This window comes from Ambystoma mexicanum, chromosome 5p (genome assembly GCF_040938575.1).
Source record: "Ambystoma mexicanum isolate Mex_15411 chromosome 5p, UKY_AmexF1_1, whole genome shotgun sequence".
NCBI lineage: Eukaryota > Metazoa > Chordata > Amphibia > Caudata > Ambystomatidae > Ambystoma > Ambystoma mexicanum.
Window position 1 is genome coordinate 850,848,570 of NC_090930.1, and position 13,650 is coordinate 850,862,219.

The following is a 13,650-nucleotide window of genomic DNA, read 5'->3' on the forward strand; positions in this document are numbered from 1 at the left end:
ACAATTGATGATATATGTTGGGGACGTGGGAAAGAGAAGAACAAGTTACTTCTTACCTGGTAACGTTCGTTCAATGGGATGCTCCTCCGATGTATTCCTTATCTTGATAGATCATCTCCAGCTTGCTGGCCTCAGAACTTTTTTTTTCATTTTCAGTAGAGGGCGCTGCGCGTCGACGTCCCTCGAGCCGATATCCCTCGACAGCCTCCGTATCGGCGCCAACGTCATCATGCGTATAAATAGACTCACGCAGCCCGTTGCTCAGTTCCGTTTTGACGTTAACAGTTGCTTTACCATGAATTGGTTATTGACCCTGAAGGAGCGTAAACTGTAACCACAAGGGAAGTTTTACTGAGGGGATGGATGGGAGGGGCGATAAGGAATAAGTCGGAGGAACATCCCATCGAAAGAACGTTACCAGGTAAGAAGTAACTTGTTCTTCGAAGGGATTGTGTCCTCCGACGTATTCCTTATCTTGATAGACTCCCATAGCAGTGGTGTGTAACTGGAGGTGGGAGTAAAATTGCCATGTTTCCCTTCAAGAATGAACAGAGTGCAACACAGCTTTGCCAAATCTAGTCTCTTGGCTAGAGGAGGAATCCAGGTTGTAAAATCTTGTGAAGGTATGTGCAGACGACCATGTGGCAGATGCACATATGTCTCGAATCAGTACCCTTCTTTGGAGGGCAGAAGAGGCTGCGATACCCCTGGTTGAATGAGCCCTAAGATTTTGAGGAGGCTCTTTCCCAGCCAATCTGTAACATTCCACAATGGCCAAAATAATCCATCTGGAAATGGTCTGTTTTGTTATCGGTAATCCCAATTTGTGCCTTGAGTAACCTACGAACAGTTGGTCTGCTTGCCTAATCCTAGCAAGTCTGCTGATGTAAAAGCTCAAAGGCTGCCTTGGGTCCAGCCTATGTAGTCTTTCTTCCTCTTTCCCCGGATGGGGAGGGGGATAGAATGAAGGTAAGGTAATCTTCTGAGTGATGTTGCATTCAGAAACCACCTTTGGGAGGAAATTAGGCTTCACTTGTAGGACAACTGTCTTTATGAAAAATTGTATGAGGGGGTTTACAAGATAGAGCTTGTAATTCGCTCACCCTCCTAGCAGATGTCAATGCCACTAATAAGACAGTTTTAAGGGTGAGAAACCTTAGCGAACAAGAGTGGAGTGGTTCAAAAGGAGTACCCATCAGGAAATTTAAGACTAAATTTAAGTCCCATAAGGGAACATGGAATGGTCTTGGAGGATAGACATTGGTTAATCCCTTCAGAAATTGTATTACTAAGGGTAACTTGAAATATGATGGTTCCTCTGCAGTGCGCTTGAAGATCGATAGCGCTGCAAGATAGCCCTTGATTGTGCCAACCTGAAGGCCCGAATTTGCCAAATAGAGTAGAAAAGATAACACTGTTGGTGTACTACATGAAAAGGGGTCGATATTCTTTTCTCTACACCAGCTGCAAAATTTGTTTCAATGGCAGCGGTATAAAGTCTTTGTTGCTGGCCTTTTTGCCGAAAGCAACACCTTCATGACGTCATCTGGGAGGTCCCAATCCTTGCATCTCAACCTTTCAGATACCAAGCGTGAAGGCTGAGGGTTCTGATGTCTGGATGGAGAACCTGACCTCCCTTCTGCGAGAGAAGATTCTCCTTGAGTGGAAGATGAATTGGAGGGCAGATGGACATGTCCAGGAGGTCCGGGTACCACGTTCTCCTGGCCTAGTCCGGGGCAATTAGGACCATGGCTTTCCGGAACCTTCTCAACCTCCTGATCATTTGAGGAATGACAGGGACTGAAGGAAACGCGTACAGAAGTGGAAACTCCCAGTCCACTATGAACGCGTCCCCTAGAGCTCCTCTCAGGGTAAATTCCCTTGAACAAAACTGATCGCACTTCCTGTTGATGCTGGTGGCGAACAGATCCACTTGAGGGGTTCCCCAAAGGGTGAAGATCTGTTGAAGGACTCCCTGAGCTAGTCCCACTCGTGGAAGACTACTCTGCCTGCTCAGAGCGTCCGCCGTCAAGTTCTTCTCTCTGGCTAAGTGCACTGCCAATAGAGAGATTCCTTCTTGCATTGCCCAGAACCAGGGCTGCATCGCCTCTCTGCACAGAGGCAGTGATCCTATGCCTCCTCTTTTGTTGAGGTAGTGGATGGCCACTGTGTTGTCCGTCATTATCAGGACATTTTCCCCCTGTACAGATGGCAGAAAAGCCTTCAGCGCTAGTCTGATTGCTCTCAGCTCTAACAGTTTGATATGTAGTCTGGACTCCGATGGAGACCAACGACCGCTGATGGTCAAGTCGTTGGCATGGGCTCCCCACCCCGTGAGTGAGGCATCTGTGACTACTGTTATCTCCGGCTATGGTTGCCAAAACAGTTCTCCTTTCAAAATGTTCTGACAGGCCCACCACTGAAGGTCTCGAGCCACCTAGTCCGGAACCTGAAGGAGATCTGTCATTCTCCCTGAGAATTGCGACCACTGAGTTCTTAGTGCCCACTGAAGAGACCTCATTCTCAGGCGAGCCTCTGGCACAAGGAAGCTGCAGGATGCCATGAGGCCTAGCAACCTCAAAAAGTCGAAGGCATTTTGGGCATTTTGAAACTTGGTGACCATCTGCAGAATATCTTGAGCCCTCACCTCTGGTGGCGAGGCTTTTCCCAGGGAAGTGTCCAGGACCACTCCAATGAACTGGAGTCTCTGTGATGGTATCATCTGTGACGTCTTTAAATTGAGGGAGAAGCCCAGTTTGTGAAGGAAGTGGCAGACATAACCTAGCTGGATCTGAGCTTGTTCCGGAGATACAGCTCTGGTTAGACAATCGTCCAGGTAGGGGTAGACGTGAATCCCTTCCCTCAGACTGGCATCCACTACCGACATTAGCTTGGTGAAGACCCTCGGGGCGGAGGTCAGCCCAAATGGCAGAACTCGAAATTGATAATGAGAGCCGCCAATTGCGAACCTCAGGTATTTCCTGTGTTTGAGATGGATTGGCACATGGAAATAAGCACCCTGAAGGTCCAGAGATACCAGACAGTCCTGGAGCTGGAGGGCCTGAAGAATCTGAGAGAGAGTTACCATCTTGAACTTGTCCTTCCCGAAGAAACGTGTTCAATTCTCGTAAGTCCAAGATAGGTCTCAGTCCTCCGTCCTTCTTCGGTATTAGAAAGTAGGGGGTAGTACCAGCCCTTGTTCCTCTCTGTTACAGGTACCGGTACCGGTTCTATGGCACCTTTCTCCAGCAGGTCTACAATTTCCTGCAAGAGGAGCGGATCTGGAACTTCCCGAGAGCTGTTCCCCGGTGGATGACTGAGGAATGCGTAGAAAAGGCAGGCAGTAACCTTGGGCAACTGTCTCCAGTGCCCAAGCATCTGACGTAATAGCCTGCCATTCTGTCAGATGTTGTTAGCCTGCCCCCTACTGGTGTCTTGTGAGGAGAGTCCTCAGAGTGATTTAGAGGCGGCTGATGCAGATGCCGAGGGTAAAGAGGCACCTGCTGCTGCGGCTTTTGTACTTATACCCCGTCCACCTCGGGTGAATCTTTTTTGACCTCTTTGAACCGACTGTCCTCTGCCTTTTCGAATGCGGAATAAAAGTGAAAGGACTTACCTCTCCAAGAGTTTCCTGAGGGGCAATATGGCGTTTGACGGATTGCAGCTCCCAGGGATTTTGCTGCTTTGGATGTCTGTAACTTTTCTAGGCTGTCATCCGCCTTCTTACCAAACAAAGAAGAACCGTCAAAGGGCATATTTAAAAGTCTGGCTTGTACATCTGAAGCAAACCCAGACTTTTGCAACCACGCAGATCTGCGGGTTGTAGTACTTGCCGCCATGGCCCTATTGATACTGTCAGCAGAATCAATGCCAGTTTGAAGGGATTCGCACATTGCGTCTTTACCATCCTTAATGATGTTTAGAAACGCTTCCCTTTCTTCTCCCTCTGGGAGGCAGTCAGCCGCTGATGAAGCACACTCCCAAAGTGTATGGCTGAACCTTGCGAGCGTACAAGTAGCGTTAATAGATTTCAACGCCATGCTACATGCAGAAAAGACTCTTATCCATAGAGTCGTATCTTTTGTCATCCCTGTCCTGTGGAACAGTAGGGTATGCCGATCTACTGCCTGATGCAGTTGCTGCTTGAACAACCAGACTCTCTGGAGTTGGATGTTTAGACAAAAAATCAGGGTCAGTAGCAGATGCCCTATATTTGGCTGCTAACTTCTTGTTAACCTCCGGGATAACCTCAGGAGTTTCCCAGATAGCCAATATTATTCTTTGTAATGCAGCGTGAAATGGAACCACAGGATCCTCCTGTGGGCCTTTAACTAAAATGTCTGTAAGGTCATCCTGTTGGAATGCAGGTGAAGGTGTAGACCAACCCATGAATTCTATAATCGTTGCCATTAAAATTCTGTAAGGGGTCTCGGCATGTTCCCCTCGGTCTGGTTTGGCAAATTCTATTTCTGGGGAAGTATCTAACCCACTTGCCTCATGTAAGGATTCTCGAAGATCCTTTAACCTATTTTCCTCAGAGGTAAATTCCTCTGGTTCAGGTGTTGCAGTTCTCTGCAACCCAAACAGGCTTTCTTGATCCGAATCCTCACATTCTTCATAAATTGAAGACAAAGGTCTGAAATGATCAGACCTTGGAAATGGCTTAAATCCCATTTCCAGAGCAGAAGGGGCCAAATTTGTCATAATTGGTTAAGAAAACGTCGACACGGACGTTAAAGGCTTCGTAAACACCGAAAAAGGCGCTGAGAAGATCGGAAGAGGCCTCGATAGAGCTCGAGAGGATTGGAATCCTACTCAAGGTTGTCAACGACATTCTCAAAGTCGTGTTCGAGGCCCTGGGTATGACCACTAGCTGTGAGGTAGTGACAGCTGTGGGTTTGTTCTTTTTCGGCGTCGAAGACGGCGTCGATTCGATCGACCTATGCGTCGATGGCGCAGATTTATGCGTCAAAGGGACTTTTGACGAAGGCGTCGATGGCACAGTGCCTTTGCTCGAGGGTTCGTGACGCTCTCGAGTAGTTTCTTTCGCGGGGTGCAATGACTCGCAGCGTTTTGATTTTTCGGGTCTATCACCCTCAGCTGTCTTCGAGGGGGTCGAGGCTGCTTTCTCGAAGACGCTAAGCATCCTTTTATGGAATTCCTCCCACTCAGCCTGAGAGCTATGTTTTGTGGGGCAGGTGACTCTTTACGGAGAAACAGAAGAAGACGAGGAAGGGGATCTTCGACATCTCTTACTCGAATGCTTGGATCTCGAAGAGTGGTGGGAACTGCTTCGAGACCTGGAACGAGAATGTTTCCTGCGTGGGCGAGGAGACTAATGTCTCGACTCTGCCGAGGAAGCTTTCGAAGGAGTTTTGACTGTCTTACCTCTCTCAAGCTTCCCCTTACGCTCCTTCAAAGATTTCGCCGTCATGGACATGCAGTCCTCGTACTCCGAACATTGGTGCTCCGATCCCAGGCATCACAAACAGATCCTCTGAGGATCTGTCAACGACATTTTCTTTCCACAGTCTCGACATTTTTTGAAGCCGGACCGTGGAGTCGCTGGTTCAGATGAGGAAGCCATCGAGTAAGAGTTGGTATTCTCGAAGAATAATGAAGAATATATCTGACTAACGAACTGAGCAACGCGATTCCGAGGCCCACGAAGCGCGGAAAAAATGAACTGAGCAACGGATGCTGCGCGATTCTATTTATACGCATGATGACGTCGGCTCCGATACAGAGGCTGTCGAGGGACATCGGCTCGAGGGACGTCGACGCGCCCGGCCCTCTACTGAAAAAACTTTTCCGAGGCCAGCAAGCTGGAGATGATCTATCAAGGTAAGGAATACGTCGGAGGACACAATCCCTTCAAAGGGGATGTTACTTCACATGTTATGGTATTTTCCCAGAGTTCTAGCTTTCTGGTGTAAGATGTTCGACAGACTGGATATGATCTTATCTATTAGGTTCCCACGAAGGCCATTACAGGTTCTAATGTTAGCAAACAATGGGTGTTGTTCAACAGCTCGTTTGTATGGGAGTTGGATAGACAGAATCCTTGTAAAAGCAGCGAAACAGATTTTGAAAGTATGGAAAACCAGGAAGAAGCTGCAGGTTGAGGGTTGGATTAAGGATGTATTGATATTATCTAATTTTGAACAGGTCATGTTTCGAAGAAAGGGTAAGGAAGAAGCTTATTGGATCTTATGGAAGCCTTTTAATAATTTGTATGGTAATGGAACATCAGATTGAATAACTGGTTGATCTAACTGGTCAGGTACTGGCAAAAGAAGAGGTACAGTTTCTATTGTTGTTAGTGTGCAAGTGTTTGGTTTGTACTTTTTGTCTAAATGTTTGGAAATATGGACAATCTTTTTGTTTGTGGAATTATTGTTATTAGGATTAGTAATTATTGCCCTGATGAATATGTACTCAACTAATTTATGATACATTTCTAGGGCATGGTTGATAGTTAATAGTTGTGTGTGCTAAAATGTACAGTTTTTCCATTGCGTGGTTTGCATTGTATTGAAATTTCGTGCACGTGCTTGTTTGAAAATGATAAATAAAGATGTTAAAGAAATTCCACAAACTAACTTCAAACCAAATCTATCTCAGTGTTGATTTTTATGCAACACCATAGTATTGTCAGTCAAAATCAGGACACAATTACGCCACACGAAGTGAAGAAAAACCTTCAAGACCAGTCTGAGGGCCACAGTTATAGCAGGGTGTTTTGTTCCCAAGCCCCGGACAGGGATGTAGGACTACTCGCCATCAGATCTCCCAGGTGGACAACCAACCACTGAAAGGTATGTCTGGCATGTTGGTCAGTTGGGGCCATGGTCTGCCTCAGGGATTCCCCCTTCAGCAAGTTGGTCTGCAGGGACTACCAAAGCAGGACATGAGAAACCTTGGTGGAGACTCTAAAAGGTTCTGATGTTTCACCCAACAATTAATGCCACTGGCTCCAAAGCAGCCAATGGAGCGAAGGCGTTTGCAACCGGGCCTCTGGCACCAATACGATGCAGGGGGTCATGAGTCCCAGAGAATGCAGAAAAGCAGATCTGTGACCACACTGGGCCTGAAAGAGGTTCACCAACTGTGAGATATTTGCAACTCATTCCTTAGGAGGAAAGGCACTGCCAGTGGAGTGTCCAACACTAATCTGATGAACTGGTGTGAGTGATGGCAAATTATGGGACTTCTTAAGATTTAGGGATAATGCCAAGCTGTGTAAAAGCCAGCAGGTGTGGTGCAGATGTGCCAACACCAACTTTGGAGACCGGGCCACAATTTGCCAAGAGTGCAGGTAGGAGGAAGACATGAATAATCCTCCTCCTGAGACAAGTGGCCACCACCAGAGGCTGCTTGGTAAAGACCCTTGGTGCCAAGGAAAGCCAAATGGCAGGACACAGAACTGGTAAAGGGAATCCCCCATTATGAACCTCCTATGCTTGCAATGGAATGGAACATGGCTGTAGGCATCGTGAATGTCCAGTGACACCAGCCAGTCCTGTAGTTCAAGTGGCTAGAGGATCTGGGCTAGAGTGACCATCTTGAATTTGTCCTTGCACAGACAAGCTGCATATCCATGTTGGGAGAGAGGCCCCAACAAATAGAGAGTACCAACCTTTCCCTTGCTCAGAGGAAGGCTCCAGCTCGATTTTGCTCTCTTGCAAAAGAACCCAGACCACTTACAGGGGAAGAGGACATGTATACGTATAGGGGCAGGAAGAAGAGTGGTTGGCATGGTGATGAATGAAAGAAAAACAGTATCCAAAAGATTCAACCTGTACGGCCCAAGTTTCAGAAGTGATCTTGCACTGTTTCTTGACAAGCAAAGAATCTCCTCCACACCATAAAACGATGGGAAAAGTACAAATTAAGGTGGTTTTGGACCTGAGGCATCAGAGGAGAGAGTCCTACCTATTTCTGCAACTCTGTCCCTGCTGTGCCGAGGGAAGCGCTGCTAACCTGGTTTACCCGAGGACACTTGCCCCCTATCACAGTGGTTTAAAGAGGGTAAGGACCACAAAAAAAGAACCCTCGATGTGGAGGGTTGTTAGACAGCTAATCCCATGGACCTAGACATGGCCTTGGAGGCCTTAGATTTCAAAGACTCAATGCCCTTCTTTCCAAACAGGGTGCCACCATTAAACCATATGTCAAGCAGTTTGGCTTGGACATCTGGGGAAACCCCTGAAGTCCTCAACCAGGAATGTCATTGAATAATGAGCACCGCCCTTAGCCCAGGTAGCATAGAACATAGTCTATGTTCAGACTGGATTAGAGCATCTGACATGAAGCTTCCTTTCCATCCTCCAACAAGGATGCAAAACCATCCTTCATCTCCCGTGTCAGCAAATGATTGACTGCCTTCGATATCACCACCTACGTGTTTGGGTGCACCTGGTGTTCTCAGCCCTTAGGGCTAGGCTGAAAACCCTGCAGTCCCAAGCATCAAACTTCTTGTTCTCTCTGTCTGGAGCAAGGAAGAAAAGGTAGCTGACTTCTCTTCCACTGCAGAAGCCTGGACCACAATCTGCTCAGGTGAGGGGAGGATAGTTGTATTACTATAGTTGGGGGGGGGGGGCGCGGGGGGAGGAATACACAAAAAACCTGGATGCGCAAACTGTCGGGCGGGGTGTTCCCTGGTGGCTGAGTCCGGAGAATACATTTCTAAGATTAGAAATCTGTGTGAGGAAGGAATCCATTTGATTTTTAAGTGGTAACCTTTTATAGTTTAAACTATTTAATCACAAGGGGTACAATTCAGGGCCTATGATTTATGCAACTCTATGTAAGGGCCCTCATGGGCACTAAAGCGATTGATTGAGCTACTGTGCTATCCTACAGATGCCCCATTGTAGTAGAACAGTAGTAACCATTTGAATACAAAACTCCAGTTGAGTCATATAAACAGAAGAGATTAGGACACCATGGCTGTGACACCACCTATTTCTCAGCAACAGAGATCAATATCTGCATGTTAACATTTATTTCGTCCACCCAAAACATGCATTGCCATCCAGTGGACCTTCCAGGTAATTGTTAGCAATTGTATTCAATTCCAACGTTCCTCTTCATAGAGGATGTTTGCAACTCCGCCTTCAGTAGTAACAAAACATTGTGGGATACTACACATTAAACTCTTGTCTAAGCATATAGAAAAACACCAAGAAAAGCAGGCCATGACAGATTTCACACTTTATAGTGCAACAAGTTTAAAAAAATAAAAAAGACTAAAAAAAAGAAAGGAGTCAGATTCACTAAAACATACATGTGCAATATTGTAAAGGTTTTAGAAGGGTAGAAGACAAAGAGGCAGAAAGCTGCATGATCAGCATTGGCTGAAATATGATGAACCTGCAGTCTTTTACTCTTATGTCCTGGCATAGGTCCCAAAACCGATCTTGAATTCCACTCAATGCACATTTAGATACATTCCTTGGCTCTGTTCTCACAAAGTAAGACTGAGAAAAGAAAATCTTAATTACTAACGTGGTTTGTCGATGGAATATGAGATAAGGTCATCCCACAGTTCTGAATCATCCTGCTCCTTGGCAAACTCAATAGCTTTGTCCACATTATGTAGCTCTTCCATGATCATCTTCAGGGCTCGGCGGCTGTTACCCATGCGACCTAAAGGAAAAATTAGCATAGACAAGGCACTCAAAAAACTAGCACTGTGAAAGGAAGCATGAAAGCAGGCACAGACATTTGTAATTTTCCCGCTGTTTGTTATTTGTGCAGTTTTTTTTTTTTAAAACATGCATATTACTTCCTTGTAACAGACTGAAAAAAGGCAAACTGGATAAAGGGGGCAAACAGTAAAAAAGAGAAAAACGAAAATAAAAAGGGAAATGGGTAAGAATGGGGGATGGTGCCGTTTTTTGATAGTTCTTTAGTGCCTTGCCCTGTCTTAACCATCCTGAACATTCCACAATAATAAATACGTCAGGTTGATTCAGTAAGACAGTCCCCCCTCTCTCTCCCACTCTCCCTCTCCCTCTCCCCCTCTGTAAATCCATAAATACCCTGAACAAAGCAATGTAAAGTTTCATTGACAGCCCCTGGTCCACCAAAGGACCAATGAGAAACCAAAATTTGTCATTGATCAGAATAAGGCGGCTGTTGGCACGGAGGTGGGAGAGACACCGTGCAAAGTCATATAGGGAGATACGCGCGGAACGGCTGATCTGCAGAGACCGCATGGAGCTGCACCGGCTCCTCCTCCTGAAGGAAGTAGGCTTCCCGTATGGTGTGACCTGGCAGGGGAGACAACGGCCCGCAGAGAGGACTCGAACCCAGAATCAGAGGAGGCCAGTAAACTTAAGGTGAGGAGGTGCTAAAACCCCCACCCTTTCCCCCACCCCCATTGAGTCACGCTAAAGTAAACTGGAGGAGTGTGGGAGAATGGTACCTGGTGGAGGGGCCAGAGAGGAAAAGCCCTGAAGGTGCGCACATACACTTGGAAGGAATGCCCCTGAGAGGTTGGGGGGCGGGAGGAGAGAATAAAGAGCGTGCAGCAGGGAGACAGCAAAAAGGACACCAGGGAAACCGCAAAGATAAGCAGGTAGCTGATGGAACACTCACAGCACTACCCAGAAGGGACAGGCACCCTACGGGAATCTGCCGGAGACTGGAAGGACAGAGCACTGAGGAGGGGTGAGGGATCCCCCGATTGAAGAGACCAGCAGGTACAAGCCCGGGGGGGGCATGGAATACCCCCTCCCCTCTACCTTGTAGCGGGGAACGGTAAATGGCGGCACCCAGGCACTTGATGGGAAAGCCGGGATGTAGAGCTCTAACTCATAGGCAGGCTGCTGAAAGAACTACCGGGAAAACAACATAAGGTTGTGCCGCGGAGAGAGAAGAGGGGCACCAGCCCAGGCCGAGCTAAATACGCAACACAGAGAAGGAGAGCGACGTGGAGGGACCCACTGACGGCAACAGCAAGCACAAAGGAGGGGAACCACCCAACAGCTGGGAGCTCTCAGACAGAAGGCCCCAGAGCGAGGGGAGAACTGCGAGCCCCAGCGGGAAATAGCGGGAAGCAGTGGGAAGCTGGTTATAGCAGACAGTGCCCAGGGAGGAGTGAGCACGCTCTTGCAGGAAAGAGCCCCAGAGGAAGGAACACAGCCCACATAGTAGAAAGCCTGCAACTATACAAGCGCGGAGGCGACATGGCGACGGGGGGTATGGATACCCTAAAGCAAGACGTGCAAGCCAACATGCTGGAGCTGAATACGTTCAGCACTGAGGTACAGACCTCCCTGGGGCTATTGTAGACAGGGTCTCGAAGGTGGAGGACTGAGTCGAGGTGCTGGAAAAGAATCAAAGGGTGGCTGACATATCTGAGGCGGCCATGGAAACGAGAGTTAAGGAATTGGAGCGCAGAGAGAGAGAGAGAGGCTAGGGCCAAGATTAATGATGTGGAAAACAGAGGGACACAATAGCCTGTGGCTATGGGGGCTCCCAAGCACAGACACTGAATCTCCAAACAACTTGGAACAAACGCTCAAGCGTCTGATAAGACAGTTGCTGGCAGGAGAGACGGAAAGGGATATCCGCTTCGATAGGGACCACAGAAGTGCCGGATCACCAGGAGGACCACACTCACTGGTGGCTAAGCGCCACTATTACAGTGACAAAGAAGAGATTCTGCGGAAAGCCACGGAAGTGGGCAAAATAAAATGGGAAGGAGCCTCTGTAACCATCTTTCAGGACTTGTCATCTTACATCCTGGAACAGAGGAGGAAATGCAGAGCCCTTACTCGATGGCTTTGCGAGGGGAGAGTTGGGTATCGTTGGTGATTCCCCCTTGCGCTGTCTTTCGATTACGATGTGGAGCACTGCAAATTACTGCAGGGAGACGATGCAGGCCCCTTCTACAGTAATTGCAAAAAGGGGGCCGCAGCAAGATCACGAAGGCCAGCGTAAACTACGAGAGCGTTTCAACAGCGCCTTCCCCCAACCGAAACACAGTAAAAGAGATGGCAGTGCAAGAAAGTCCAGAAAACCATCATTGCAGCCCAAGGGACATGGATGAAGTGGGGCTCTTCCCTCCGGCTGGTGTGTTTTGTGGAGTAAGGGAAGACTAGGTGGGGGTTAATGTTAAGAGAAAAGGTTTTGTTCATGTTCTGGTGGGGTGGGGAATCCCACACCGCCCTGGCAGCCAGGAATGCCTGGGGGTCTCGGGGAGGCTGGGCATCAGGCCCAAGCAACGTGGGTAAGGCTGGGAGGGAGGAAGGGAGGGCCAGGGGGAGAATCACACACAACATATCTTTAGAGGCTTGTGTTATGGTTCACTTGAAGAAGGAGCAGTGACCGGTATGGACTCCACCAGGCAAGGCTATGGCTAAATTGAAGGTAGCAATACTTAATGTAAAAGGGCTCAATTCCCTGAACAAGAGGTCCCTTACAGAAAATGCAATCCTTAAAACTAATCTAGCAGTATTATTTCTCCAGGAGACCCACTATCGTAAAGGGGAGGAGATGGCCCTGAGTGGGTCAGAAGTAGGGCAAATGTATTGGGCCTTGCATGCAGTGTCAAAAAAGGAGGGAATAGGTATAGTGTTGGTGAAAGGCAGGCACCTGATGGAGGTGCAAATCAAGAAAAGCTTTGAGGCCAGATTCATAGCAGTTAAGGGTACATTGGAGGGGGAAATAATCACCCGAGCCTCAGTCTGTGCACCAAATGTGAACCAAGTGGAATTCCTGAGAAAGGTGTGTGCAGTGTTGGAGGACTGGGGGGAAGGAACTGTGATGGTTGGGTGAGACTAACATGATCCTGGACCCAACTCCAAATTGGTGGTCGGCCCAAGGGAAGAGGGAAAAAAAGAGGGACAGGGCCCACAAAGATTTTGGACAACTGCTGCAAAACTACTTCTGGGCAGATATATGGAGAACGCACCATCCAGAGCCAGGAGGGTACACCACCTTTCTCCCCGCCACACCAAACATACTAGAATCAATCTCTTGCTGACACCACAGGAACAGAGAGACCTAGCCACTCATCCTAGGGTCGAGGAGGTAACATAAGATGGTTGTGGTGGAGTGGAATATAGGGAGAGATAAGGGAACACCAAGGTGGTGCCGTAACAGTCTCCTGCGAGACCCCACCTTTAAAGAGTTTACGGAAGGGGAAAAGTGCTGCTTTTCCGACACGAATAACAATGGTGAAGTGCACTTGAAGTAGGTGTGGGAGGTGGCGGGGCGTGGCTTGGGAAGCCATGGAGTAGGACGTGCTTCCCGTGTAGCTCCGGAGGATCCGACAGATGATCTGTAAAAACTACCTTTGAAAGTGCGCCATTGGTTCCAGAATTGATCACACGCACAGGAATGTATGCTTTGCTCATTGTATAAAGATCGAGAGAATCGTAAGCGGGAGTCTGGAGGAATTACTCGACGAACGACTGCGGCTGTTCGGTCCATTGTCACACAAGATGGCCGACAACAAAGGAAACGAAACTAGGGGACGAATAGAGGCGGCGGCCACGGGGAAAGAACGACAATGGCGAGGTGAAGACGGAACAAAACCCCTGGGGGCTGTGGGCCTTGGGTCGTGAAGGCTTGGGTGCTGGCCCGAGGGCAGCAGAGGTGTGAAAATGCAGGCCGCACCATGACAAGCACGAGAAG

The 13,650-nt window shown here is 48.2% G+C and overlaps 1 protein-coding gene across 2 annotated transcripts in view; it reads right to left on the reverse strand.

Moving 5' to 3' along the window:
* Positions 1-13,650, reverse strand: part of VPS41 (VPS41 subunit of HOPS complex) — a 1,668,740-nt gene that overhangs the window by 180,615 nt on the left and 1,474,475 nt on the right. For both annotated transcript variants that reach the window (XM_069613279.1, XM_069613280.1), the window contains one exon: positions 9,511-9,651. In XM_069613279.1, the coding sequence (XP_069469380.1) occupies positions 9,511-9,651 (141 nt within the window). The remainder of the gene's footprint in view (positions 1-9,510; positions 9,652-13,650) is intronic.